This window comes from Cervus elaphus, chromosome 29, assembly GCF_910594005.1.
Source record: "Cervus elaphus chromosome 29, mCerEla1.1, whole genome shotgun sequence".
Taxonomy (NCBI): domain Eukaryota; kingdom Metazoa; phylum Chordata; class Mammalia; order Artiodactyla; family Cervidae; genus Cervus; species Cervus elaphus.
This window is the reverse complement of record NC_057843.1, coordinates 22,888,653-22,915,426: the sequence shown is the minus strand read 5'-3', so window position 1 is coordinate 22,915,426 and position 26,774 is coordinate 22,888,653. Positions and strand designations below refer to the sequence as shown.

At 41.2% G+C, this 26,774-nt stretch overlaps 3 protein-coding genes across 3 annotated transcripts; 1 reads left to right on the top strand and 2 right to left on the bottom strand.

Moving 5' to 3' along the window:
• LOC122685889 (interferon beta-2-like) lies at positions 1 to 5,637 on the bottom strand. The gene is made up of 2 exons (XM_043890942.1): positions 5,545 to 5,637; positions 1 to 558 (listed from the first exon to the last, which is right to left on the bottom strand). The coding sequence occupies exons 1-2, from the start codon at positions 5,635 to 5,637 to the stop codon at positions 1 to 3; spliced, it is 651 nt and encodes a 216-aa protein (XP_043746877.1).
• A 2,217-nt stretch (positions 5,638 to 7,854) lies between these two features.
• Positions 7,855 to 13,180, bottom strand: LOC122685888 (interferon alpha-3-like). Its single transcript, XM_043890941.1, is given in 4 exon segments — positions 7,855 to 8,242; positions 8,244 to 8,487; positions 11,700 to 11,811; positions 13,079 to 13,180. Coding segments are annotated over 4 exon segments (846 nt in total).
• LOC122686310 (interferon tau-like) lies at positions 12,906 to 14,930 on the top strand. Its single transcript, XM_043891492.1, has one exon. The coding sequence runs from the start codon at positions 14,113 to 14,115 to the stop codon at positions 14,602 to 14,604; it is 492 nt and encodes a 163-aa protein (XP_043747427.1). The 5' UTR covers positions 12,906 to 14,112; the 3' UTR covers positions 14,605 to 14,930.
• The last annotated feature ends 11,844 nt before the right edge of the window (positions 14,931 to 26,774 follow it).

The window sequence follows — 26,774 nt, the reverse complement described above, 5'->3', positions numbered from 1 at the left end:
TCAGTCACGGAGGTACCCAGTTAGGCTCCTCAGGAAAGCAAAGTTGCTCAGCATTTCCACTCTCACAACTGTCCAGGCACAGCTGTTGTAGTCCTTGGACAGTAGGTACTGCACGAGGTTGAAATAATATTTCTTCAGGTGTAGAATGGTCATGTCTCCCGTAGTGAAGTTTTTCTTCTGCATGACTTCCTTCTGGATTGGCTCCAGATGGTCCATCTGCCCTTGGAGTTCCACAAGGAGGTCTTCAATGACAGTCTCAGACCAGCCAGTGCTGGAGAAGTCTCTGGTGAGAATTCCGAAGATCTGCTGGAGCATCTCATAGATGACCAATACGGCATCTTCCTTCCGGAACTGCTGTGCTTGCCTCATCTCCTCAGGGACCTGGGAGTCCATCCTGACCTCGAGGCAATGTTGAGGAGTTGAAGGTAACTGCCGCAGGAGTTTCTGACACACCGTATCACTCCTCCTTTGCTGGAATCGAAGCAAGCTGTAGTTCATAGAGAGAGCTGTGGTGGAGAAACACAGCAGGAGAACGATCTGGAGGAGGCACTGGTAGGTCTGGATGAAAACAGGCACAGGGCTACCTGTGCTGCTAGTAGATGCTGAAGCTGAGTCTTCAGCCCTTGGCAGAGTGAATGTCCTTCCTCCTTGAGTGTGGGCTACTTAAATAGGATGGCCCTCCCTTCTTTCTATTTGAGAGGAATTTCCTACTTTCCAATCTCCCTTTTAGTTCTCCTGTGTTGTTAAAATGATTAGTTTCCACTAAAACTTTTTCTTTTTAGCTCCTTCCTTTTTGATTTTATATGTGTTATGGAAAAAGATATACAGTCTGGGAGAATTTCTAATGTTTTTGTAAATTTTCAGTGAATTGCTAAATGCTAAAAAAGTGGCTAATAAATTTGAACTGAATTATTATAGGGTTCTTTCATTGGGAAAAGATCTTTCTTATTCTTTTTTATATTGTTAGATTTTGTGAAAGGGTCCTTATTTCTAAAAGTTTAATGATTGTAGAAAATAATTTATTTTTTGCATAAGCTAAGTTTGTGTGAATGTTTTTTAGTCCTTAACCATAAGCACCAAGAGACTGCATATCTTTATCAACCTTAATTTATTGCTTGATTTGGCAATCTCAAACTATCCAGAATATAGCAAAGTAGAGGTTAAGTCTTATCTCAATGCGTGCAAATGAAGGTTACACAGGCCACGTATTAAAGTTCATGATTTCTCTTGTAGAATGCCTTTTGACCATAACTGAGGGCCAATGTATTTTTATTTTGGACATACTTTGAATAGTCTAATTATTAATAATTAATACAAACAACATAATATAATAAATGTTATTGATTATACTTATAATATGATTGATTATACTATAATTAAGAATATAATGTAATTAATATTAATTAATCTAATAATCTAATATCTGATTTTGAATACTAACGTAAGGATGCAGCAAGCAGGAAAATTCTTTCCTCTTTACTTTGTGCCTTTAGAACTGTTTGTACATGAACTTTTTCCCATAATGAAAGAATATCTGTGAGATAGGATTCTTAGGTATTTTCATAATCTAGTTTCAAAGAATTTAAACAATGTTACTAAATTTTTACCCTTTCTTTTCTCACATTGAAATTTTTTCTGTAAGGAATGTATTTTTTGGTATCATTGGAAGATAAAAATCACCCAGTTATATTCAAAAGCAGGGCATAAAATTGTAGATAAAATGCAAGTATGTAAAACTATATAGGAAAAAAATAAACTAAAGGAAATATACTAACATTTCAGTAGGAATTATATTTAGTTAGTGCAACTAAATAGTGATTATTTGTTCTTTCTGTGATTTTCCGATATGCTACCAGAGAATGTATTCAGCACTGCTGAGAAGAAATATCATGGGAGCCATACAGGTAATTTAAATTTTTCTAGTATCCACATCAAAAGATTAAAAAGAAACAAGTGCAGTTAATTTTAACAGTGTATTTTATTGAACACAAAATATCCTAATGTTATCATTTAAACAGATACCAATATAAAATTAACATTGAGATGGTTACATTCCTGTTTTCATCGTTCCTTCAAAATACGGTGCATCCTTTGGTGGTCATAGTACAGCTAAGATTGGGCTAGTCAAGTGCTCACTTGGCCTCTTGTGGTTGATGTCATGGTGGGCAGCACAGCTCAAGATGGAGGGAGCAGCTTCCACAGAGCCAGGAGAATTCCCGAGTCTGAGGGGACCACATAGAAGGAACTTCAAATTGTGGACAAGTTATGTTCCAAGAACCAAGGGGATCAATGGTGGGAAAATCAGCTCAAGATGTATTCGGGATGCTTTTGAATGCCAGAGTGTGGCTTTGTACTTAATTTGAGAAGTCTTCAGGCAGACAGGGCACTAGGTTGTGCCCTGAACAGAAGAATGGGCCCAGATATTGTTGGGAACTGAAGCACGGAGAAGTCCTGCCCAGGTGCTCTCGTGGCTGTAGAGACTGGAAGTAAAGACCAGAGTGAGGAACTGGAAGAAGGGGGTGGGTGCGGAATTGTAAACATGATTTCCTTCTGCTTTCTTCCCTTTGTCCTCCTCTCAATTCCTGCTATTGTGATCATGAGCTGTTTTCTAATTGGTCTCTTTCAATTGTCTTCCTGGAGTTTATACCACCTTTTAATTGCCTCATGGAGTTCATATTGATTTTGTCAGTTTAATTAATGTTTGTATCCTCTGGTGCACTTTTGTATAGTCTTCTGTTGGGTATATGGCCTAGGATGAAGTAACTGGGTAATAGAATGTGCATACATTCAGATTTAGTAGACAATGACAAACATATTTTGAAAGTTTACACCCATTAATATTCTATCAAGAGTATGGGATGTCAGTTGCATTACTTTCTTTTCAACACCTGGTATTGCCAGTCTTCTTAGTTTTAGCCCTTCTAGTGAATTGTAGTGATATCGTATTCAACTTTTAATTCATATTGCTTAGTCATTAATAAGGTTCAGCACATTTCCATGTTTATTGACAATTTGGATATTTTCTTTGTGAGGGGCCTGTTCAAATCCCTTGCTGACTATCTCAGATAATGGTTTTTTTTTTAAATCTAAAGATGATGTAATTCTGTACATACAAAATACAAAAGGACATAGAAACTATTGAAATTTTAAAATAAATTTTAAAGTGTCACTGAAAAAAAGATCAATATTAAACTCAATCACATTTTTACAATAGCAATAAAAATTAGAAATTGACATTTCAAAATGACACCACTGATAAGAAGATAAAAAGTCTACTACTGAGAAATTGTCAGAGCCTGGAGGTGCCTAAGGAAACACGGAAATTAAAGGTAATGTGCCATTCTAAACGGCATCCCAGGACAGAAAAACAATTTTGGGTAAAAACTGAGGCGATATGGGAATTCCCTTGAGTTTCACTGATTGGGACTCCATCCTTTCACTGCAGAATCCTGCTTGAATCCCTGGTTGGGGAACTATTTAATAAGATGTCACAAGTCTCACAGTCATAAAGAAATAAAGATGAAATTCCTGCAACCAGCGGGGCTGGAAGAGTGGGTACAGGAATAAGGACGTGTGAATAAAGTGTAGATATCGTTTTTTTAAAAAAATATCTTTGACAGGACAATTTCTCTTTACCTGTGACCTCTAAGTACAAGTCTATAATTGCAGTTTTGACTCAAATTAGATGGCCAGAAAAAATAACAGTTTCTTTCTCTAACATTGAGACAGGATGTTTTAAATCTTGATCATTAATGAGGTTAAGCAACTTCTGTCTTTGTAAGTGAGCAGGGACATGTAAGGGTGTGATGAGGTAGTAAGTCTCAGTGAGAAGGGAAATCAGAGCATGCAGTAGGAGACTGTCAAGGCCACCTCCTCCTGATAAACATAGTCATTTAGTGAACAAACATTTACTTAGCAAACATGTCCTCAACACATCATAAAGTAAAACAAATATTGCCATTTTCTTGGACTATTTTAAAACTATCTCTCAATAAATTATTGGTGCTGGCTTAATTATGCATCTTGCACATTCTTTCTGAGGTTCATTCCAATATATTTATGCTTTCTTATTGTAAGAATTCATGCAAGTATGAATGAAATCTTTTCATGACGTTTGCTAATTTTTAATGAACTAAGTTTTCCTTGCATTTTCATACACACACCCTTACGAGAATAAGTAAATTTGGTCTTTTTCTCTGATCAGCTTTGCAAACACTATGTAAAAGTTCAGTTGATTTTTCAAATTTTTAGATAAACAAATACATTGCCTGCAAATAAGAAAATAAGGTCTGAAAATAGCAATGTGATGACCGTATGGAGCAACTCCTGTTTGTTGTGTATATTTGCATAACTACTTTCAAAAACATTATCTAGCAAAGCTGAAAATATGCATAGCCTATGGTCTATGACCCAGTCATATATGGATGTAAGAACTGGATGGTAAAGAAGGCTGAACACTGAAGAATTGATGCTTTTGAACTGTGGTGATGGAGAAGACTCTTTAGAGTCCCTTGAAATGCAGGGAGATCAAACCAGTCAATCCTAAAGGAAATCAACCCAGAACTTCATTAGGAGGACTGATGCAGAAACTGAAATTGCAATCCTCTAATGAGCTGACTCAGAAAAGACCCTGATGCTGGGAAGACTGAAGGCAGAAGGAGAGTGGGATGACAGAGGACACGATGGTTGGATGACATCTCTGATTCAATGGACATGAGTTTGAGCACGCTCTGGGAAGGTGAAGGACTGGGAAGTCTTGTTGCAGTCCATTGGCGTCACAAAGTATCGGACCTGAGTGAGCGATTAAACAACAACGTGACCTAGTAAGTCCACTCTTAGCAGTTGCCCAGGGAAAGAATCATATAAATATGCATCAGTATAGAAGTAAAGAAAATTCAGATCAGCAATATTCATAAGAGTCCCAAACTAGTTGCAGCCCAAATACCCATTAAAATTGCATAAATACTTTATCTATCCTGATAATAGGGTTACTAATAACAATAAAAAGTAAGAACCACAACTAAATATACAAAATATAGCAGTGATTGAAAGATACTCACCTCAGAAGAAAATGTATACTACTTATATAAATTTAAAGATAGCCCAAACTAGACTGGAGACATTTTGCTCAGCAACCTAGAGAGCTCCTGTGAAGCTTCAGGACCATGATGGGAAGTCCGTCTCCAGCTTGAGGGAAGAGCGTGTCTTCCCAGCTTCCAGCTGCGGCCTGGCTCTCGCCCTCTCGCAGGACCTGAGGCTGACTCTGCCCGGGCCCGGGTTGCCCTGTGCTCACAGCTGACAGCTGGGGGCCAGCGCCCCTCCTCAGGCCTCCCACCGGGTGTGGAGATGGACAATGTGCAGAGAGATCTAAGTGCCCCGGGTCACAGCCTCTTCTCTCCTCCGTTTACTCACACTGAGGTCATCATTCACAGGCCATGGACAATACTCATCGCCCAGTGTGTCTCCTGCTCACTTCAGATGCAGCTGGGACTAGGTAGTTAGGTCCGGGCCTTGGCTAACTCTCCTAACTCCTCTAGGACGTACCCAACCACAGGATCCTACACTCTGCACCCCTGTGACTCTCAGAACGCTCCCATCAGAGGGTCGATGGCCCAGGAACAGGCAGGAGCAGCCCATGCCTTGTTTTCAGTGTTTGCTGCCCGGACCCGCTGCTGCTGCTAACTCAGACTGGCCCTTTCAGGACATGACCGTCTGCATCAAGCCTGCATTTACTTTTCCCTTCTGATTCCAGGTTGTTCTCTGAGCTGGACTCTGAATTCTCAGAATCACTATCAGAGGTGCATTGAGTCAGGCCAACCTAAGGTTGGGAAAAGTGAAAAGGACAACACATTGGCTGCAGCTGTTGAACAAGCCTCAGCAGCCCCCTGCCCCACCCGGCTGACATGAGGGCACATCTCATGTGTGAGTTCTGGGTGAGTTTCCTGTCTCTGAGGCAGTTTCCGAATCTTCTTTAAGGTGAAACAGCCCAAAGCAAAGCCATCTATATACTTAAAGCCGACAAGTGACTTGGGTTTTGTTACATCAGCAGAGATTGTGTAATGAACCCCAGAAGGCAAAAATAGCAATGAAGCTGATGCAACAAGTGAAAGGGAAACTAAATGCAAGCTGCCAAATGGGATTTCAGGATCCAGGCTGGGAATCCCCTCTGGCCCGGCCTCCTGGCTGGGTTGAGTGCACAGCGCAAGGTATCCTCCTGACTGTCTCCCAGACGCCTGTGTCTTCCTGGCTGAAACTCTGAGCTCCTAAACTCCAGGGAGAACCAAGAATCCAGTGAGGGTGGGGGTGAGTCCTTGTAGGCAGCTGGGCTGTGTGCCACGTAGGAATGTTTCCGTCTAACTCTGGGTGTTGTTGCAACAGGCTTGGCCTCGTCATCACCGTGAATGGCTATTTCTCCTCTCACTGTGCAGTGGGTGAGCTGCAGGAATCTGTCTCTGAACACCTCTCTGGGAACTGCCTCATCTTCCTGACCACAGACCCAGAACATCAGGAAATAATCTTCTAACCAGATTAAAGTAGAAGAGTTAACATAAGGAGCACTTGGGAAGTGTCTAGTACCATTCTGAGCTTGTGCTACAAATTAAAGCAATTAATCTTACCACACTTTCAAGATAAGATTTTATGATTATCTTAGTTTTGCAGTTAAGACATAATGCAGCAGTTTATAACTAGGCAATCTATTTTTATGTACTAATGAAGAAAAATCTTAAAGATCTATTTGCAAGTAAATATAAATAAATGAGAAACTGGAGTATATGAAAAATTTATATTTATGTGATATACGTTAGTATGTCCTTATATGTAGGTTTATCAACTACATATGAAAATGTCTAGAAGGATACCCATTAAATTTTTTACAGTATAGGATTAGGGTGCATCCTCCTAGATGTCAAGGGTAGGCATTCCTTTGTGTGAATTATTTAAAAGTTTAGCAATGACATGTGTGTTTAATATATATAAATAAGCATAAGAAACCCTCTTTACTTCTTTTGAGTCACATTTATCATGGCAGCTGCTGGTTCTCACATCTCTTAGCTGTCTCTGCAATCCGCAGCCTGCCTTGTTCTTCTTGCCTCCGTTGGAACAGTTTTTAGGAAGACTCTTTTCTCAGGAGTGGCCAAGTGTAGAAAACTTGCTCTCCCTTCCTCATCCTACTCCAGGATCCTAGATTCTACATATGCAGATTGACCTCCCATGATGTATGTGGTTCCCCACTAATCCTTGAAGGCACCCCAGTTCCTATAGGCCCCAAACGGGCAACTGTGTCCATGTCCTGAGCTTTTCTTCACTAATCTCCCTCCATCCTCTAATATGTCTCAAGAATCACATCCAGTCCCTGCTCAAATTGTCCCTTGTTCCTTCTATGACCCAGGGTGGGTAACCCTGATACGTCTTTATTCAGGTGACTTCAGTGTAAGTTTATCTTGCAGGATCAGTCTTTGGGTTAGATTTTATTCAAAGGTGTGTGCAAGTCAGTCTGCTTTTTTAAAATTACTTTTATTTCTACTACTTAAAAACAAATACCAGTCTTCTACAAAGTATAATAGAAAACAACTACCTTATGAATGATAAAGATTTAAATGCTATGACCAGCCGAAATATTTCAAATAATTTAAATAAATAAATATTACAACTTTTAAAGATATGGAAAATGGATTCTAAACACTGTTTTAAACAATTATTGTAACATAACATTTAATATACATTTAAATAATCCCATATGTTAGCTATCACATATTTTTCATTTGACACAGAAATAGTTAAAGGCTTTGAGTCTTACTTAGAAAATAGCCATTTAGTTGAACAGATGAACTGTTTTCAGATTCAACATCTTTTTTATTTCCTGAGTTTTCCGATGAGCTTGTTGGCCAAGAGCAAGCTCCTTCTGATTTCCACGCTGACAACCTCCCAGGCACAGCGGCTGTATTCTTTCTCTTTGAGATACACACTGATTCGCTGGAAGTAACTCTTCCCAGCCAATCTGGAGTTCTCACTCCCTAGAGGTGAGTGTTCCATCGTCCTTCCCTCCCTGAGAGACATGTCCACCTCCTCCAGCTGCTGATCAAGTCCCGCGAGGAATCTGTCCAGGAGGCTCTCGTCCCGACCTGCAGAGGAGCCCGTGGTGCTGAAGAGCTGGAAGGTCAGCTGGAGCAACTCATGCACAACAGCTGCGGCTTCTGTCTTCTCAAGCCAGGCCCCGTCCTCCAGGGTCTGAGGAAATCTGGTCAGTCCTGTCCCTCAGACAGGACATGATGGACACTCTCTCCATCTGACTCCAGCGTGTGAAGCTTTCCAGATTGCCATGACTCACAGGCAGCTCGGAGCTCAGAGAGCACGCGGGGCTGGAGCAGAGCATCCCCAGGGCCAGCAGTACAGAGATGGGGAGGGCCACGGGGATGCTGGGGGCTCTGCAGGGCTGCCTGGAGAGAGGTCTAGGCAAGTTTTGAGGACTTGGGGTGATGGGCGGCTCTTAAAGAGTGAGCAGAGAAGCTTTCCTTTTTTGGGTTTTCCCACATTTCCCCCTTTCCTTTCTTTTTCTAACCTTTGTAATGAAATGAATTATAAATGCTCATTTTTGCCATGAGTGCCTGGGGTGGAGACATCAAATCATGTGTGCTGCTGTGGTTGATAGCTACAAAGGTGTATAGCCTGCTTCTTACACCTCCTTAGTTGTTCCTGGGGAGAAGCGTCTGGTGAAATTCAGAGAAGGCATAAATATTCATACAATATATATATGGTGGCTTTTCCAGGTCACTAAGAGATATTCAGCATAAAAAGAGTTTATAAAAGAAGCTTTTGATTTTTCTCAGTTTTTCCTTATTTACCCTTTTCTCCCTTCTTAAAAAGAATTCAGTTGTGTATGTACCTTTATGATATCACCTGATTAGGCCTTAATCTCACTGGAGACATTATAGGGAACAATATCACTGATATTATTTGTTAAAAATGAATTATGTTGCAACTATAATCCGCAAGGCACTTTTTTAGGTGCTGGTAGTCCTAAAAAATTCAATTTTGCCTTTGTTTATTTCTCTTTCTCCTCTACCACTACAATATTTCACAGGCAACTTTGCCTCAGTCATTGTGTGATAGTCCGGATAATCTCATCCCCTTAAATATTTCACTGAGAAGTGATAACCTACCATACACTCAGGGATACTGAGGTTGCAATTACATTCAACCCTTGTAATGACATGTCTTTACCAATTCTGTAAGGTACAGATAATTTTTAATAATGTTAATGACAGAAAATTTTACATGTATCCTCTCAGCAAAGTGTTTTTAATAAACCTTACATTAACTTTCACAACTTCCCTATGAGATCATTACTATAGTTACTGACATGTTTGCAAATAAGGAAACTGAAAACTCAGAGAGATTACTTAACTTGCTAACAGTCAGGATTAACTGCACAAGTGGTACTTGACCACTGTACTATTCAGCCTCCATGTTATTCCTCATTAACCTTAAGCAGTCTCTTTTAGCTACCCTATGTACCTTGTAATTAAGGAATCCATCTAATTATGTAACATTTGACTGCCCTGATTGATTGTAAGCTCCATAAACACAGTAATGGCACATGTGGAGTATCCAGGAAGGTGCCTGTCCTCCGACTCTTTGCGATCCCATGGACTATAGCCTACAAGGCTCCTCTCTCCATGGAATTTTCCAGGCAAGAGTACTGAAGTGGGTTGCCATTTCCTTCTCCAGGGGATCTTCTCAACCCAGGGATCGAACCCAGGTCTCCCTCATTGCAGGCAGACACTTTACCATCTGAGCTTCCAGGGAAGCCCCCGTATTTGAAGACTCTTTCCAAAAATGATAATCTTCTGAAAACAAAGATAGTAAGAGTAAATTTAAATGGGTTTTTTAACTTTCTGGATAACTTCTCAAAATATTTTCTCAGATGGAAACAGGGACTCTCAAAGTTCAGTTGTTGCCAAGTTGTTTCAGCTGTGTCCAACTCTTTTTGAAACTATGGACCATAGTCTGCCAGGCTCCTCTGTAGATCTCAACAGAACACCACTTGAAATATAGGACTGGAAGTTAGCAAGTGCAATGGGAACTGTGTCCTCTTCAATTGTAGTGTAATGATTATAATGTTCCTGGAATGAACAAACGACACTTTTGTGACAAAGAAGAATAGGAACTGGAGAGGAAGAGCTTACTAAATTCCTCTAAGATAGGAAGCACTTTGTCAGAGCAGACAGCTCGGTCCAGTGCTTGAGACAGTGGACACGGGGGAAAAATTGCTTAGGTTGATGTCCCAGCTCCATCCTGCACTGGCTATGTGACCTTCAGCACCCTGGTTTTCCTCTTGTGTGGAAATGATAATCATATTTGTTTCCCTGGATTGTTGTGAAGCTTGAATGATGTAGCATGCTTCTGACTATGCCTGGACAAAGTATATAAGCATTCAGTATCTGTTAGCCGTTCCCATGAGGGGGAAAATTCCCACGTCCAGCTATGGGAACTGGATCAAATTTCCCTGAGATGATCTGCTTCCCTTCCTTTAATTCTCAGCTCACTGGTCAACATTATTACATCTAATCTCATCTCTTATGTGAACATGACGTCCTGTCCAAATCACTTATACCTAGTAGCTTCCAGGTAACAGCTGACCTCACACATGAATAAAATGACAGTCCAATCTATAACCCAGTCTCTTTCATGGTGAGTTAATAGGTCTATATCCTCAGAATCAGATAACATCCATAAGAGTGGGAAATGTAAACAGACAAATTAAAATAAATAAATAGATACTGGGATTTAGCAAAGCTGACAACTAGCCTCTTAGGTAACAGTCTGCCTAAGAGCCTGCTACTCTCCTCTGGCTCTGTCTGCGGCTAAGCAGTCTCACATGGGGTGGTCTGAAATCTGTCACTCTGTAGAGCTCTTCATCCCCATTTTTGTAGTTAGGGGACATTTTGTCATTTAAACAAAGAAGATGTCACTATAGTTGTTTTCAATTACATTGTTTACTTTCCTTTTACCTTTGTGCATTACTTTTTCACTCACTGCTTACTTTGACTTTCTAGGAATGTACAATGAGAGTGGAAAGTTTTGATATCTTGAAAAATCACAGAAGAAATATATTTCTTCTTCTTTTCACTTACATTTTCTCTTTATTTTTGCAACAAACCTCAAAATTGAAAAGACTGCAGAAGCATTAGGACAGCTTTTACAAAGTGAAATACAAATGACAAAGAAGAGGTAACAATATGAATGTTATATAAAAGTGGCAAAGAAAAGCGGGTTGCTTAGACATAGCAAGGACAATTACCTGGACTAATACAGAAAGGCTGCCTGGTAGGGCCCACATGGGGTCTCATTGATGAGATGGCTCATTATGTCAACCTTGCAAACAGACAATAAAATCACAGTGATCTGTGAGACTGACCAAATTGCCCAAATGGCATTCTTTTTTCTCACTGGTGCCTATCTCCTCAAAGCTACAAGACCACCAGATTCTAGACCTCCAGCTATATGACCACAGGACTCAACTACAGATAAAAAATTAACCATCCCTTCAGAAAATTTTTCATTGCTGGGGTATAAGTAGGATCCTGCCAGAAAGGGAGGAAGCTGGTTCTCCAAAAGGGCCAGTCACCCTCTCCTTTCCCTCTAGTAAATTTCCCTTTTCCTGCCTGACTGCCCAACTTGCTCTCTTTTTCTCTGACTCGCGTTACACTGCCGAAAAGCAGCGAAGACACATTCTAAACACCTGAACACTTGGAGGGAGCGGTGGTTACACTTTATTTTCTTGAAAGTGAATTTTGGAGGATTGATCATCTGAAAGAGGACAGTGAAAACGTTGGCATAAAACTCAACATTCAGAAAACTAAGACCATGGCATTCGGTCCCATCACTTCCTGGCAAATAGATGGGGAAACAGTGACAGACTTTATTTTGGGGGGCTCCAAAATCAGTGCAATTGGTGACTACAGCCATGAAATTCAAAGACATTTGCTCCTTGGAAGGAAAGTTATGACCAACTTAGACAGCATATTAAAAGCAAAGACATTAATTTGCCAACAAAGGTCTGTCTAGTCAAAGCAATGGTTTCTCTAGTAGTCATGTGTGATGTGAGAGTTGGACTATAAAGAAAGCTGAGTGCCAAAAAATTGATGCTTTTGAACTGTGGTATTGGAGAAGACTCTTGAGAGTCCCTGGGACAGCAAGGAGATCCAACCAGTCCATCCTAAAGGAAATCAGTCCTGATTATTCATTGAAAGGACTGATGCCTAAGCTGAAACTCCAATACTTTGGCCACCTGATGCAAAGAACTGACTCATTGGAAAAGACCCTGATTCTGGGAAAGATTGAAAGTGAGAGGAGAAGGGGGTGACAGAGGATGAGATGGCTGGATGTCATCCCTGACTCAATGGAGATGAGTCTGAATAAACTCCGGGAGTTGGTGATGGACAGGGAGGCCTGGGGTGCTGCAGTCTATGGGACTGCAAAGATTTGGACATGACTGAGTGACTGAACTGAACTGAAGTGAAATGAATCATTTGGTATAGTCTGAGCTTGTACCCAGCAAGGGTTAATTTTGAATTTACACTGGATCTGCTTCTATGACTTTAACTCTTTGTGTTATTGGAGAAGACTCTTGAGAGTCCCTTGGACTGCAAGGAGATCCATCCTAAAAGGAGATCGGTCCTAAGTGTTCATTGGAAGGAATGATGTTGAAGCTGAAACTCCAATAATTTGGCCACCTGATACGAAGAGCTGACTCATTTGAAAAGACCCTGATGCTGGGAAAGATTGAGGGCAGGAGGAGAAGGGGACGACAGAGGATGAGATGGTTGGAAGGCATCACTGACTCAAAGGACATGAGTTTGGGTAAACTCCGGGAGTTGGTGATGGACAGGGAGGTCTGGCATGCTACGGTCCATGGGGTCGCAGAGTCGGACATGACTGAGTGACTGAACTGAACCGAACTGAACTGAAACAGCCATAGTGGCCTGCCTCAGGGAGATCACCTGACACCGCTCACCTGTGACGGACTGTGACTCTGTGTGTGGCAATGGCACAGGCGGCCTACTTGGCTACTTACCAGGCGGCCCAGAAATTCACATTTGGGAAGGGCAGAATCACAGATAGGTGTGACATCTTTGTTTGCTGACATGACATGAGATATTCCATTTCTCACACCCATGAAACGATTGTAAGGAAGTTCAATTAACACATGCCCCTACCTGAGGCTTACTAGACATTCTGGGAGATATTTTCAGGAATTAACAGGTCCTTTTACTTTGTTTCCTCACCTCCCCCCAATCTCTCATCCATAATAGAATCCAACATCCAGGTCCAGACAAAATGATTATTTTGAGGCATTAACCTTCCATCTTCCTCAGTCAGCCAGTCCCAAATATAGTCCCTTCCTGATCCCCATACCTCGTTTTGGATTAATTGATTTACCTTGCACCATGCAGAACAACTTGGACTCTGTAACAAACTCAGCAAATTTTTGGTACTTAATAAATGTTTAGTAATTTTCTCAATTATAGAGAGTAAATAAAACCAAGTTTGACAAATTAAAAGTTCTGCCACAGAGAATAAGGTGAGGTCCATACATGTTAAGCTCAGGTATTTTTCACACCTGATGAACTCTTTCAAGAGGAATATGGAGAGGCAGGCAAAAGAAGATTTAAAAAGGAAATCTAAAAAAGTTTCCTTAAAAGTTGATCTTAGCATCAGGAAGAGAGATCCAATAACTATTAATATATCATTAGTTCAAAGTTACTGACATGTAAGCATTCCATTGAATTAGAACATCTACTTTTTTAATGAATACATTTTCCTTCAACTGTAAGGATACAGAAGAGTGGAAACTCATATCAGCTTTCCAGGCTCTTGTGACTGTGAAGCCCCAAATCAGGTAGTACACAGATCTGGGAAAATTTAGGATATGAACATTTAGGGATTTAATATTTAAGAGGCAATCCTTCGATGAAATGAAGGTGAAACCAAGTTCGCAATCGCTCATCTCAACCAGAACGCTTCCTTGTGGAACTGACCAATGGTTCTTCATTCCCTCAATGATGACAACTGATACTCCCCTCTAACCCCATCTCCTCCTCTGAGTCCATGACCTGCCTCAGAGCCTTACTTAGAAAAGCAGGAGACTTTCACACATGTAGATCAAATAAGGGCAATCTCTCTCTTTCCTGCCTGGGGTACAGGATAGACTTCAGCTTCCCTCAGGAGCAGGTGAGTGGCGGCCAGCTCCAGGAGGCCCAGGCCTTCTTTGTGCTCCACGAGATGCTCCAGCATAGCTTCAACCTCTTCCACACAGAGCGCTCCTCTGCTGCCTGGGACACCACCATCCTGGAGCAGCTCCGCACTGGACTCCATCAGCAGCTGGATGACCTGGGCGCCTGCCTGGGGCAGGTGATGGGAGAGGAAGACTCTGCTCTGGGAAGGACGGGCCCCACACTGGCCATGAAGAGGTACTTCCAGGGCATCCATGTCTACCTGCAAGAGAAGGAATACAGCGACTGCGCCTGGGAAATCGTCAGAGTGGAAATCACGAGCCAATTTCTCTGTGTTAACAAGCTCCTAAGAAAACTCAGGAAGTAAGAAGGAAGCTGATTCTCCATGACTTGTGTACAACCTCAGTCTCTTCATTGTTCAGTCATTTCCAGAACTGTGATTTCTGTCTTTGCTATGAATTAGTTTGAGTGACGTTTGGTATCGGCACTAACATTGGGAATATCGATATCCAACTGCTTTTAGAATTAGAGGAACTATATCTGATACCCTGTGGCTGAATCTTATGCAATAGCATGTTTTTGTGTGAATGTAATTCATTTATTTATAGTAATTAATTTATTTTTATGGTATTTGCAGTTATATGTTCTATTTATAATGTAAGAATATATAATTTTCTTTAATAAAAAACTATCTTTTTTTACTCCTGAAATTTATTTGAAGACATGTTTCTTTCTGTTTCTTTTGAAACCTTTCCCAAAGTCCTAATGATGCAAAATACGTGGAGAAGAATGTTGTGCAGTTAATTCCTTACTTGTTGGCCTTGTGGAGGGAGTCTTGAGTATGAGAGGCAGAGGCCCTGACCTTACAGAGCTACACTGGAGTGAGAACATTGCCATGAAAGATGTTGTTATAATTAGGTATTTACATTTGGGCCTTGGGCTCCACAGGAGAAGTAAAAGGGGCTGATGGCAATGACTTTCCTGGGATGCTCATTCAGACCACCTTCAGTCTCCCCAGGGAAGTAATCTGAAGTATGAGACTTGAAGAGTGAGTAGCAATCTGTTCAGTATCTCGTGAAGAGCAAACTTTCCCAGAAAAAAAAAAAAAAAAACATAACGTAAAAGTACAAAACAAAGCAGAGTGTACAGAGGGTCCCTGCAGCAGGAATGGCTCTGGGACTTTTAAAGAAGTGAACAAGACCAGAGTCGGTAGAGTGCACTGATGCAGGGAGAGTATGGCCGGGAATGACCCTGGAGGTACGGAAAAGGGCCCAGTGACAGACTTTTGAATGATGTTAGATTTTATCTTAAGAACCAAGGAAATTACTGAAGATTTTAAAGCTGCAGAGCAACTCTGACCAGAGCAGGTGCAGGGAAATTCATGAAACCAGCAGTTCTCAAAGTGCAGCCTGTGGGCCCCTGCAGATCCCCGGGACACTCTACAGGGATTCGTGAGGTAAAATGGTTACTGTAATGATAGCCAGACCTTCTTTGTCATTTTCACCGCATTAACAACTTTTACTGGTGGTGCAAATACAATGCTGGGTATGAGTGCTGGTGCTGATCAAAGCACTGGCACCTCAATGTCCTAGTAATTGTCATGTTTTCACATATAATTTGCTTGAAGTTTGAAAAAACTACTGTCTCATTAAGAAGATCCTTAGTGAAACTGCAAGATGATGAATTTTATGAAATGTTAACCTTTTTAGTATACATTAAAAAACATTCTCTGGTAGTCTTTTTAATATGCTGTGTGATAAGCACGTCTGCTGCGTGCATGGTGATTGCTCTGAGGAGAAGCACTTGGATGATGATTATTTGAGTTATGAGCTAAAATTAACCACTGTTTTTTTAAAATCAAGTTTTACTCTAGAGAATGACAGTCAAATCATGGTGATTCAGAAGTGGGCATTTGACAGATATTTTCTTATACTACTTCTATTAATGTTATATGAATATTCTTGTTAACTTTAATAAATGAGACCAATCTATTTCCAATTCGTGTTTCCAGGATATGAATTCATCTCAGTGTGCAACTTTTTTTCTGCACATTTGAGGAATAGTGATTTAATTTCCATTACTTACTAAATTTCTCATTTTATGTTTTAATTTTAACTTGCCATAATTTATCAGGATGATGATAGATCTCTAAATGATACTTTAAAATTATTTTAAATTATTATTTAAATTACTTTGATTGCAGGCATTGTGATCTGAGCACACAACTTATACACATATTTTTACCCTAAAAGAATTATGGATATTTTCTGTGTAAGTCTAATGTATGATAATTTTCATGAATGATTTATACATATTTGTAACAATTATATTTCCTAATTTAGGTTAAGGGCTCAAGAGTGTTGATCACTAATTTCCTCTTCTAAATCATATTTTGAAATCTTCTCTTTATTACTTTTCTATATGGGCTTTTACAGACTGATAGCATTGTGCTGGGCTTCCCAGGCGGCACTAATGGTAGAGAACCTGCCTGCCAAGGCAGGAGACAGAGAAGACCCCAGTTTGATCCCTGGGTCAGGAAGGTCCCCTGGAGGAGGGCATGGCAACCCACTCCAGTATTCTTGCCTGGAGAATCCCATGGACAGAGGAGCCTGGCAGCCTATGGTCCATAGAGTCACAAAGAGTCAGACATGACTGAAGCAGCTTAGCTCGCAAGCACAGCGTTTAGGTAAAATTTCAGTGCTACCATATTTCTGTTCACACTGCTATATAACGTTATGTTCTTTACTCATTGTTTTATACTATTGAAATTTAGTTCAAGCGTCTTTATATTTAACTATAAATTCAATTTGTTTCTTATATATATTGACCTACTTTCTCAAATTTAATGTTTTTTTTTTTTAATTCTCAAGGATATCAGTATTATATTAATGAGAAAGATCTGGTTTACATTAAATTGCTACCTCTAAGTATTTCCTTCATTATCCTTTCTTGCTCTTTTGGCTTGCCTCTGTGTTGTCCTTGTTTTGGTATTAAGTATTTAGTATTATTTGATTTTAGGTTTTTCTTCCTCTTGCGAGTTATAGTGAAGTTTGTGTTTTAAATAAATCAACAGTTTTTTTTTTTTATGTTTAAGCAGATTCTATTAATAGTTATTATTTTAACCTTTATCAGCCTGGGTCTCAAATGTATTGGATTTATGCGTTACTTTTAACACGACATTTACATGTTTCTTGACCCTTGTCATATTCCCTTCAGTTCTTCAACAGTCATTTATTTAGAGCAAATATATAATGTTAAAGCAATTTAGAGTTTCTCTGAATATTTGAGTGAAAAACTGAAAAACTAAAACTGCAAAATTTGATTTGAGACTTCCTTCTCCATTCAGTGGTTAGGATTCAGTACTGTCACTGCCGTCGGTCTGGGTTCAATCCCCAGTCAGGGAATAAAGGTCTCATAAGCCATGTGGCTGTCACAGCCAAAAAAATAATAAAGTTTACAAAGTAGCTTCCACGCTGTGACTATTCACTTCTAGTTCTTATTAGGACTGTTGCTTTTAGTCAACATAGTAAAGATTCACAAGACACATGATAAGAATAGAGGTGCTTGTGAAGTTATGTTCAAGTATAAACAGAGGGGAATGTCTAAAAGTTAAATGAAAATAAACTGACTCCTTATCAAGAAAATAAAAATGTTAATTGTGAAAGCACTGAGAATGATGGTAAGTTGGATGCAGTTTGCAAAATGAGTGCCATGTATTCCAAATGTGATGCCTGGAAAAATTTTGGAGTCCTGTGGTCAATGAGGCCCTAATCAACTTGAATTAAACAATTCTCATTTTAAGGGGAAGCATATGAGGATATAGCAATGAGTCTGGTATTCTCATCTAGCTGTCAACTTGCTCTGAAGCCAGTTCCCATCCTGAGAGTCGAAATCTTTTTGAATGATGATGATGCTGTTGCCATCATTAGACATCATGTCTTTATCTATTTTTCAAGGCATGTTGAAACTATATCCAGGTACATGTACAACTAAGGAAACAACAGGAAAATCTGTGTTGAGTGTCACATAGACTCTCTGCTTTGTTGGCTACCCCAGGAGCTTCAACCAAGAAAGCAGCTGACCCAGGTTAGGTCTGAGAGGAGAGTTTAAGCAGCAGGGGTTACTTCATCACACCAGTCTCTCCATCCGATGCTGGAAGTCTTTCATGGCCTTTCTTCAGGAATCCGTTATCCAGCATTGGACTGGAGCCAGGAGCAAGCTAAAGTACCGAGAGAATAAATATCTGAGGCAGCCTTCCATCTCTGCGTCCCGGGTCCTCAGTTTTGGAGTCTTTCCTGACTAGTGGTGATGCAGTCTAAACAAATGATACTTGAACTGGAGTTACACTGCCATCTATGGGCTGTAGTCAAATACTGGCTTAGAGATTGGCTATATTGGTCTTCTTAAACTCAAGCTGGAAAGAAGACAGAAAACTGGAAATCAAAGAACATTTTGTTGTCCTGCCAATTTAAACACAAAGTAACAAATACAGAAGTGAAGCAAACTAAATTATCATTCACATAGTGATTCAATAATGTGAATTATATGTCTTTTAGAACCACATATTCATCTTTTTCAATAAAGGAAAAAAGTGGATTTTCATTACTACATGCATTTGCCATTTTTCCTCTATTTTTATACTCTTAGCCATGGACATTTTCATATCAATATCATTTTTTTCCCAGTGTATCAGTTTCCTGCATTAAACCTATCCATTTTTTCACATCGATAAAGTGAATTAATTATTTTTCTATTGTTTTATTATTTTTCTTGATGAAACATACTTGACTCTGATATATTTGTTCATGTTGAGTTACAAATGGTGACTAATTTAAAAAATAAGGTAAAGTACTTTTCTTATGTTCTTGATAGTATTTCAGAGCTAACATGTTTTCCTAGCAGGATTATAATTTTTTTCATTTTATTACACAATTAAGACCTTTTATCATCAGATTTTAACTAAATATAGAACCATTCCAGCATTGGCACTTCCAGTGATATCTTGTGAACTCCAAGAGGTGAGATGTTTTCTTATGTGAAACAGAATAACATCTAAAATCAAACACAAACTTTCCTTTTTTGTTTCTCTGGTTGTATAGCTTTCTGCATGATTATTGTTTCGTCACTATGTCATGTCTGACTCTTTGTGACCCCACAGACTGTAGCATGCCAGGCTCCTCTGTCCAAAAGATAGTTCAGGCATGAATACTGGAGTGGCTGTCACTTCCTTCTCCAGAGGATCTTCTCGAGCCAGGGGTGGAGAAGAGACACACTTCTCTTGTGTCTCTTGCATTTATAGGCATATTCTGTACCACCAGTGCCACCTCATCTGTTATATTGTAAGTGCAAATAGAATTTAATTAGCTTTAACATAGAGAAGCATCAGGATTAAACATGGAAATGTAGTTTCAAATTCTTTTTAAATGTTCTAAGTTTTGAAACATCTCTTTTGCATTTAGAATATTTCATTCTGTTATCATAATTAAGATTGTTTGCATGGAAAACAAAACAGAGAGAAGGATTTTTTGGAGTGAATATGCCAATCTCAATGAACACATTTTCCATTATACTATTAATTCAAAATTCAAATTTGGAAATCTTCAGCCATCAAGTAAATGACATTTAACATCTATCTCTTTTCCTGGTCTGAAGTAACCACTTTTATAGAGAATCAACGTGAGGCATAGCTAAAACAGAGCCCCCCATATCTATCTATCTATCTGTACATATTCATATATAGGTGTATCAACATTAAAAAAATGAAGATCATGGCATCCAGTCCCATTACTTCATGGACAATAGAAGGGGAAAAAGTGGAAACAGTGTCAGATTTTATTATCTTGGAGTCAAAATCACTACAGATGGCGACAGCAGCCACAAGTAAAAAAATGCTTGCTCCTGGGAAGAAAAGCTATGACTAACCTAAGCAGTGTGTTAAAAAGCAGAAACATCACGTTGCCGTAGAGGTCCATATAGTCAAAGCTATGGTTTTTCCAGTAGTTGTATGGATGTGAGAGCTGGACCATAAAGAGGGTTGAGCGCTGAAGAATTGGTGCTTTCAAACTGTGGTGCTGGAGAACACTCTTGAGAGTCTCTGGGACAGCAAGGAGATAAATTCAGTCAATCCTAAAGGAAATCAACCCTGAATAGTCATTGGAAGGACTGGTGCTGAAGCTTTAATTGTTTGGCCACCTGCCGTGAAGAAAACAATTCATTGAAAAAGACCCTGATGCTGGGAAAGACTGAGGGCAGGAGAAGGGGGTGACAGAGGATGAGATGCTTGCTTGGCATCACTGACTCAATGGACATGAGTTTGAGCAAGCTCCGGGAGATGGTGAAGGATGGGGAAACCTGGCTTCCTGCAGTTCGCGGGGTCGCAATGACTCGGATACAACTTAGCAACTGAACAATATATGTGTGTATACACACACTTGTACAATTTATATTAAATAAATGTACACATGTGTGTTGCCACTTTAACACAAAAGGATGAAAAGCAGAAGTTTACTTGAATTGCTATTTTATCCTGTATTATTTACCTTCCTGCAACATAAATGCTACCTCATCAGCAGGATGACAGAAAAACTAATTAAGTGACTGTTAGTGGTAATTAATAGACTAAGCATAATAATCTGTCACATATTTTATATAGTGTTTCATAAGTTGCAATTAGTTTTAACTGTTAACTTTTCATTGATACAAAAATTTTGTTTTAGTCTTTTTTGGTCCTTGCCCACAGCATGTGTGTGATATTTTTTCAAGATCATTTTCAGGAAGACTGAGTTCAACTTTCCATTTGCTATATTTAGATCAGAATGAGACTTGTGATTGTGGACCCAAATGGAAGACTCACTAATCAGTATTTCTTCAGTCATTCTCAAGTACTTGCAAGGAATTGCCTGATGATTCTTTTCTTCTCTCCTTTGGGTAGTAAGGAAACAGCAAGTAACCTGTCTACACTGTGGCTATTTTCCTGTAGGCATTGTCTTTGGGGATCAGCTTGGATGTTTCTTTCAAACAGGCGATGATACTGTGAACTATGACTGGCATTCTTTTCACTTTCCCCAAAGCTGAACTTGGAGGAAAAGCATTTGAGTCAGATTGTATTTTAACGAAGTGTGTGCAAGCAAGAATATTACTTCTTCCCCTCGACCTCTACTCAGAACTTCATTTGGACAAATAGTGCAAACGTGAAACGTGGTCTCATGCCCTGTCAAGGACAAACTAGCACGTGCCATTGGCACTTGTCATCTACCCACAAGGATTAAATCATGTGCTATTGCAGCTGCTGATTTTTAACACCCCTGGAAAGGAACGCAGCGTGGAAAGCAGAAGTGAGGCATGCTGTGAGCAGGGAAAACTGGCAGAAGAAGTCTTCAGAAGGTTAGATGTTTTCAGGAGCCCATTTTATGGACCCAATTCTTCTGTCTCCTCATATCTAGAAAAGCACGAAAATCCTTCATGGTGATGACTGCTTCTTGTGACTCCAAGAAACCTTCATGACACTAGCAGAAAACTTCTGCAAAAAATAGGTACAGGATTACATGTATTCTCCCTTCACCAAAATCACATATATAGCTCTGTGCCTCTTTGGAACAGCTTCTCAGAGCTATCTTATGTGCTGTCTCCAGGGCTACAGTCCTCATTTTTGGCCCCCAAAAAACTTTCTACTTTCATGTTGTACATTTTTGAAAGTCAGCACCATGACCTTATTTTTCATGCATTCATCACCCAATAATTTCACAACTTGATTGCAATGAGATTCCCATGAGGATAAACCCAAGCCATGGAATGTGAGAGGAAGTGCTCTAGCCCTGTGTAGTCCTGGCATTTGGAAACATCCCCTGTGAGCCACCAGCCTTCATCCCTTTACTGGGGAGTGTAGTAATTCAAGTACCACATTCAATTTGGAGTCACATGTTGTTGATGAAAAAGGCCACTGAACAAAAGGTGCCTGTGTCCCCATTCAGTCATTCATTTCAGTTCAGTCATGTCTGACCTCTTGCAACCCCGTGGGCTGCAGCACCCCTGACTTCCCTTGGTCCATCACCAACTCCCACAGCGTGCTCAAACTCATGTCCATCGAGTCAGTGATGCCATACAACCATCTCATCCTCTGTCGTCTCCTTCTCCTCCTGCCTTCAATCTTTCCCAGCATCAGGGTCTTTTCCAGTGAGTCAGTTCTTCACATTGGGTGGCCAAATTACTGGCATTTCGGCTTCAGCATCAGTCCCTCCAATGAATATTCAGGACTGATTTCCTTTAGGATTGACTGATTCGATCTCCTTGCAGTCCAAGGAACTCTAAAAGGGCAGTCCAACACCACAGTTCAAAAGAATCAATTCTTCAGCACTCAGGTTTCTTTATAATGCAACTCTCGCATCCACACATGACTACTAAAAAAACCATTGCTTTGATTAGACAGAACTTTGTTGGCAAAGTAATGTCTTTGCTTTTTAATATGCTGTCTAGTTTGGTCATAGCTTTTCTTCCAAGGAGCTGGTGTCTTTGAATTTCATGGCTGCACTCAGCATCTGTAGTGATTTTGGAGCCCAAGAAAATAAAGTCTGTCACTGTTTCCATTGTTCCCCATCTATTTTCCATGAACTCTTGGGATGAGATGCCATGACCTTAGTTTTTTGAATGTTGAGTTTTAAGCCAGCTTTTTCACTCTCCTCTCTCAGGTTCATCAAGAGGCTCTTTAATTCTTCTTCACTTTCTGCATAAGGGTAGTATCACCTGCATATCTGAGGTTATTGATATTTCTCCTGGCATTCTTGATTCCAGCTTGTGCTTCATACAGCCCAGTATTTCACATGATGTAACCTGCATATAAGTTAAATAAGCAGGTGACAATATACAGCCTTGCTGTACTCCTTTTCCCAGTTTGGAACCAGTCTGTTGTTCCTTGTCCGGTTCTAACTGTTTCTTCTTGACCTGCATACAGATTTCTCAGGAGACAGGTCAGGTGGTCTGGTACTCCCAACTCTTGAAGAATTTTCCAAAGTTTGTTGTGATCTTCAGTCAATAATAGCTTTGGTGTAATCAATAAAGCAGAAGTACATGTTTTACTGGAATTCTCTTGCTTTTCTATGATCCAAAAATGTTGGCCACTCTGGTTCCTCTGCCTTTTCTAGATGCAGCTTGAACATCTGGAAGTTCATGGTTCACGTACCGTTGAAGCCTGGTTTGGAGAATTTTGAGCATTACTTTGCTAGCATGTGAGATGAGTGCAATTGTGCAGTCGTTTGAGCATGCTTTGGCTTGCCTTTCTTTGGGACTGGAATGAAAACTGACCTTTTCCAGTCCTGTGGCCACTGCTCAGTTTTCCAAATATGCTGGCATATTGAGTGTGGTCTTTCACAGCATCATCTTTTAGGATTTGAAATAGCTCAACTGGAATTCCATCACATCCGCTAGCTTTGTTCGTAGTGATGCTTCCTAAGGCCCACTTGACTTCGCATTCCAGGATGTCTGGCTCTAGATGAGTGATCATACTGTCCTGGTTGTCTGGGTCATGAAGATCTTTTTTGTATAGTTTTTCTATGTATTTTTGCCACCTCTTCTTAATATCTTGTGTTTCTGTTGGGTCATACCATTTCTGTCCTTTTTTGTGCCCATCTTGGCATGAAATGTTCCCTTGGTATCTCTGAGATACCAAGATTCTTGAAGAGATCTCTAGTGGTTCCCATTCTACTGTTTTCCTCTATTTCTTTGAATTGATCGCTGATGAAGGCTTTCTTTTCTGTTCTGGCTATCCTTTGGAACTCTGCATTCCAATGGGTATATCTTTCCTTTTCTCCTTTGCCTTTCAATTATCTTCTTTTCTCAGCCATTTGTAGGGCCTCCTCAGACAACCATTTTGCCTTTTTGCATTTCTTTTTCTTGAGGATGATCTTGATCCCTGCCTGCTGTACAATGTCATGAACTTCCCATCTGTCGTTCTTCAGGCACTCTGTCTATCAGATTTAATCCCTTGAATCTATTTGTCACTTCCACTGTGTAATCACAAGGGATTTGATTTAGGTCATACCAGAATGATCTAGTGTTTTTCCCTACTTTCTTCATTTTAAGGGTGAATTTGGGGCTTCCCAGGTGGCTCAGATGATAAAGTGTCTGCCTGCCATGTGGGAGACGGAGTTCGATCCCCAGATCAGGAAGATCCCTTGGAGGAGGAAATGGCAACCCACTCCAGTACTCCTGCCTGGAAAATTCCGTGGATGGAGGAGCCTGGTAGGTTACCGTATATCCGTTCTGTATATAAAGAATCGGACATGACTGAGTGACTTCACTTCACTTCACTTTGACAATAAGGAGTTCATGATCTGAGCCACAGTCTGCTTCTGGTCTTGTTTTTGCTGACTGTGTAGAGCTTCTCCATCTTTGACTGCAAAGAATATAATCAAACTGATTTCAGTATTGACCATCCGGTTATGTCCACGTGTAGAGTCTTGTCTTGTGTTGTTGGCAAAGGGTGTCTGCTGTGACCAGTGTGTTCTTTTGGCAAAACTGTTAGCCTTTGCCCTGCTTCATTTTGTACTCCAAGGCCAAATTTGCCTGTTATTCCAGTTATCTCTTGACTTCATACTTTTGAATTCTAGAGGGTGGGCAGAAGACAATTGGTTACAGGAGGGTGTGGGGGGCGTTGCTGACAAAGTGAAAGGTTGTAGCCGCCATGAGACTATTGGCTGTGCCTCCATGAGAGTACTGGCTGTCTCTAATGATTTGGGGGCGGGGGATCGGGTGGGGTGGGGTGGGTGTGGGGTGGTGGCTGCGTGCGTTGCAATCAAGGCGGAGTCCAGTGGTGGCCAGGAGACTATCGGCTGTGGAACAATGGGAGGGCGTTGCGCACCAAGTGAAACACAGAGGCAGCCATGACACTATGGCTCTGCTGCGATGGAGGCGGGCGTTGCGCAGAAGGACCGCGGCTGCTAAGTGACTATTCACTGTGGGCCCGGCTAGAGCGTTGCTCATGGGTCGAATCCCGTGAGGGCTAGGAGATGATTTGCTGTGGGGTGACGGGAGAGCGTTTGCAGAACAAAGTGGAACACAGTGGTCGCTATGAGACTATTCGCTGTGGGACTGTGGGAGGGCGTTGGGCACAAAGTGGAACGTGGTGGCCGCGATGACACTGTCCGCTCTGGGCCGATGGGAGGGCGATACCCGGCACTGGCGATGGGAGTACAGCCCATGCGACCTTGTGACAGCGTGAGGACAAAGTGAGCGCGGGGATCAGCGAGGAGACAGTTGTTTATGGACCGACGGGAGGGGATGCGCGCACAGGAGGACCCGCCGTTGCAATGAGACTTTGCTAGGGGACAGTGGGAAAGAGCAGAGCTCCAAGGTAAACCCGGCTGTGGTGATGAGACCTTGGGCGATGGGAGTGTGGCACAGCTTTGAAGAAAAGTGAAAGACCACGGTGGAGTCGGGACTACTGGCGATGGGAAGACAGGACAGCGTTGTTGTGCATGAAGGGAAAACCAGCGGCCGTGAGCCTAGAGGCGATGAGACCGTGGGCGGGAGCTGGACACAAAGGGGTAATCGGCGGTGGCTTTGAGACTTTGGGCTTTGAGAAGAGTGGACGGCGGTGCGGACAATGTGAAAGCCAGCACCGGCAATGAGACATTTGTCCACGGGACGCTGAGAGGGCGTCGCGCACAGTGGGAAACACTGTGCCCGCGATGAGACAATTGGCAGCTGGACGATGCGAGCGCGGTGCGCACAAAGGGGAACCTGGCGCTGGCGAGGAGACAGACGCTTGGCTAAGCCACGATGGGAAGGCGTTGTGCAGAAAGTGAAACACGGTGGTGGGAGGAGACCTTGGGCGATGGGAGACTGGGACTGCATTGAAAGAAAGTGTAACCTGGCGGCGGCGATGAGCCTGTAGGGAATGGGTCGGCGCGAAGGCGATGCGTGCACAGGAGAACCTGCCTTGGCGATGAGACTGTGAATGTTTGCGCTGGGAAGTCAGAGGGCGTCGCAGACAAGTGGAAAACAGCGGAGGCGGTGAGAATACTGGCGATGGGACCATAGAACCGCGGTGTGGACAAAGTTAAACCCGGCGGTGGGGGTGAGCCTATGGGTGATGGGAGATGGGAGGGCCTTGAGCAGGAAGAGGAGCAGGTGGCATCGGTGAGACTATAGGCTTAGAGCCATTCTGGACAACGTGAGAAACAGCCAAGGCCATGGGACAGGCTATGGGACCCCGGGAGTGCGTTGCCCACAGAGGAGAACTCAACGGTGGCCAGGGGCCAAAATAACCATGGGACGGTTTGGGGGGACTTCCTGGGGATGAAACAGAGCGTGGCCACCACCTGGGCAAGTGACCAGTAAACAGTGAGCTCCTGGAATGCTCTGGAATTTTCAGAGTGTCTTTCAAGGATTCGGCCTTGAAGTGTGGGAGTTGAGTATTGAATAGCTGAAAAATAGGAATATTTTTAAAACACAGCAGTTTATTTTTTAAATAATTTTATATTTAATTAATATACTTATTTTAAATGAAATATTTCACGTTTACAATTTTATAATAAATATTTA

What these genes read in the sequence shown, in the direction of transcription:
- LOC122685889 (XM_043890942.1), bottom strand. Translation starts at nt 5,637, where the DNA reads ATGGGCTGCTCCTGCCTGTTCCTGGGCCATCGACCCTCTGATGGGAGC. An exon ending in GTGTAGGATCCTGTGGTTGG is followed by an intron (nt 559 to 5,544) that starts GTACGTCCTAGA and finishes GTTTTCATCCAG; the next exon opens with ACCTACCAGTGCCTCCTCCA.
- LOC122686310 (XM_043891492.1), top strand. Translation starts at nt 14,113, where the DNA reads ATGACCTGCCTCAGAGCCTTACTTAGAAAAGCAGGAGACTTTCACACA.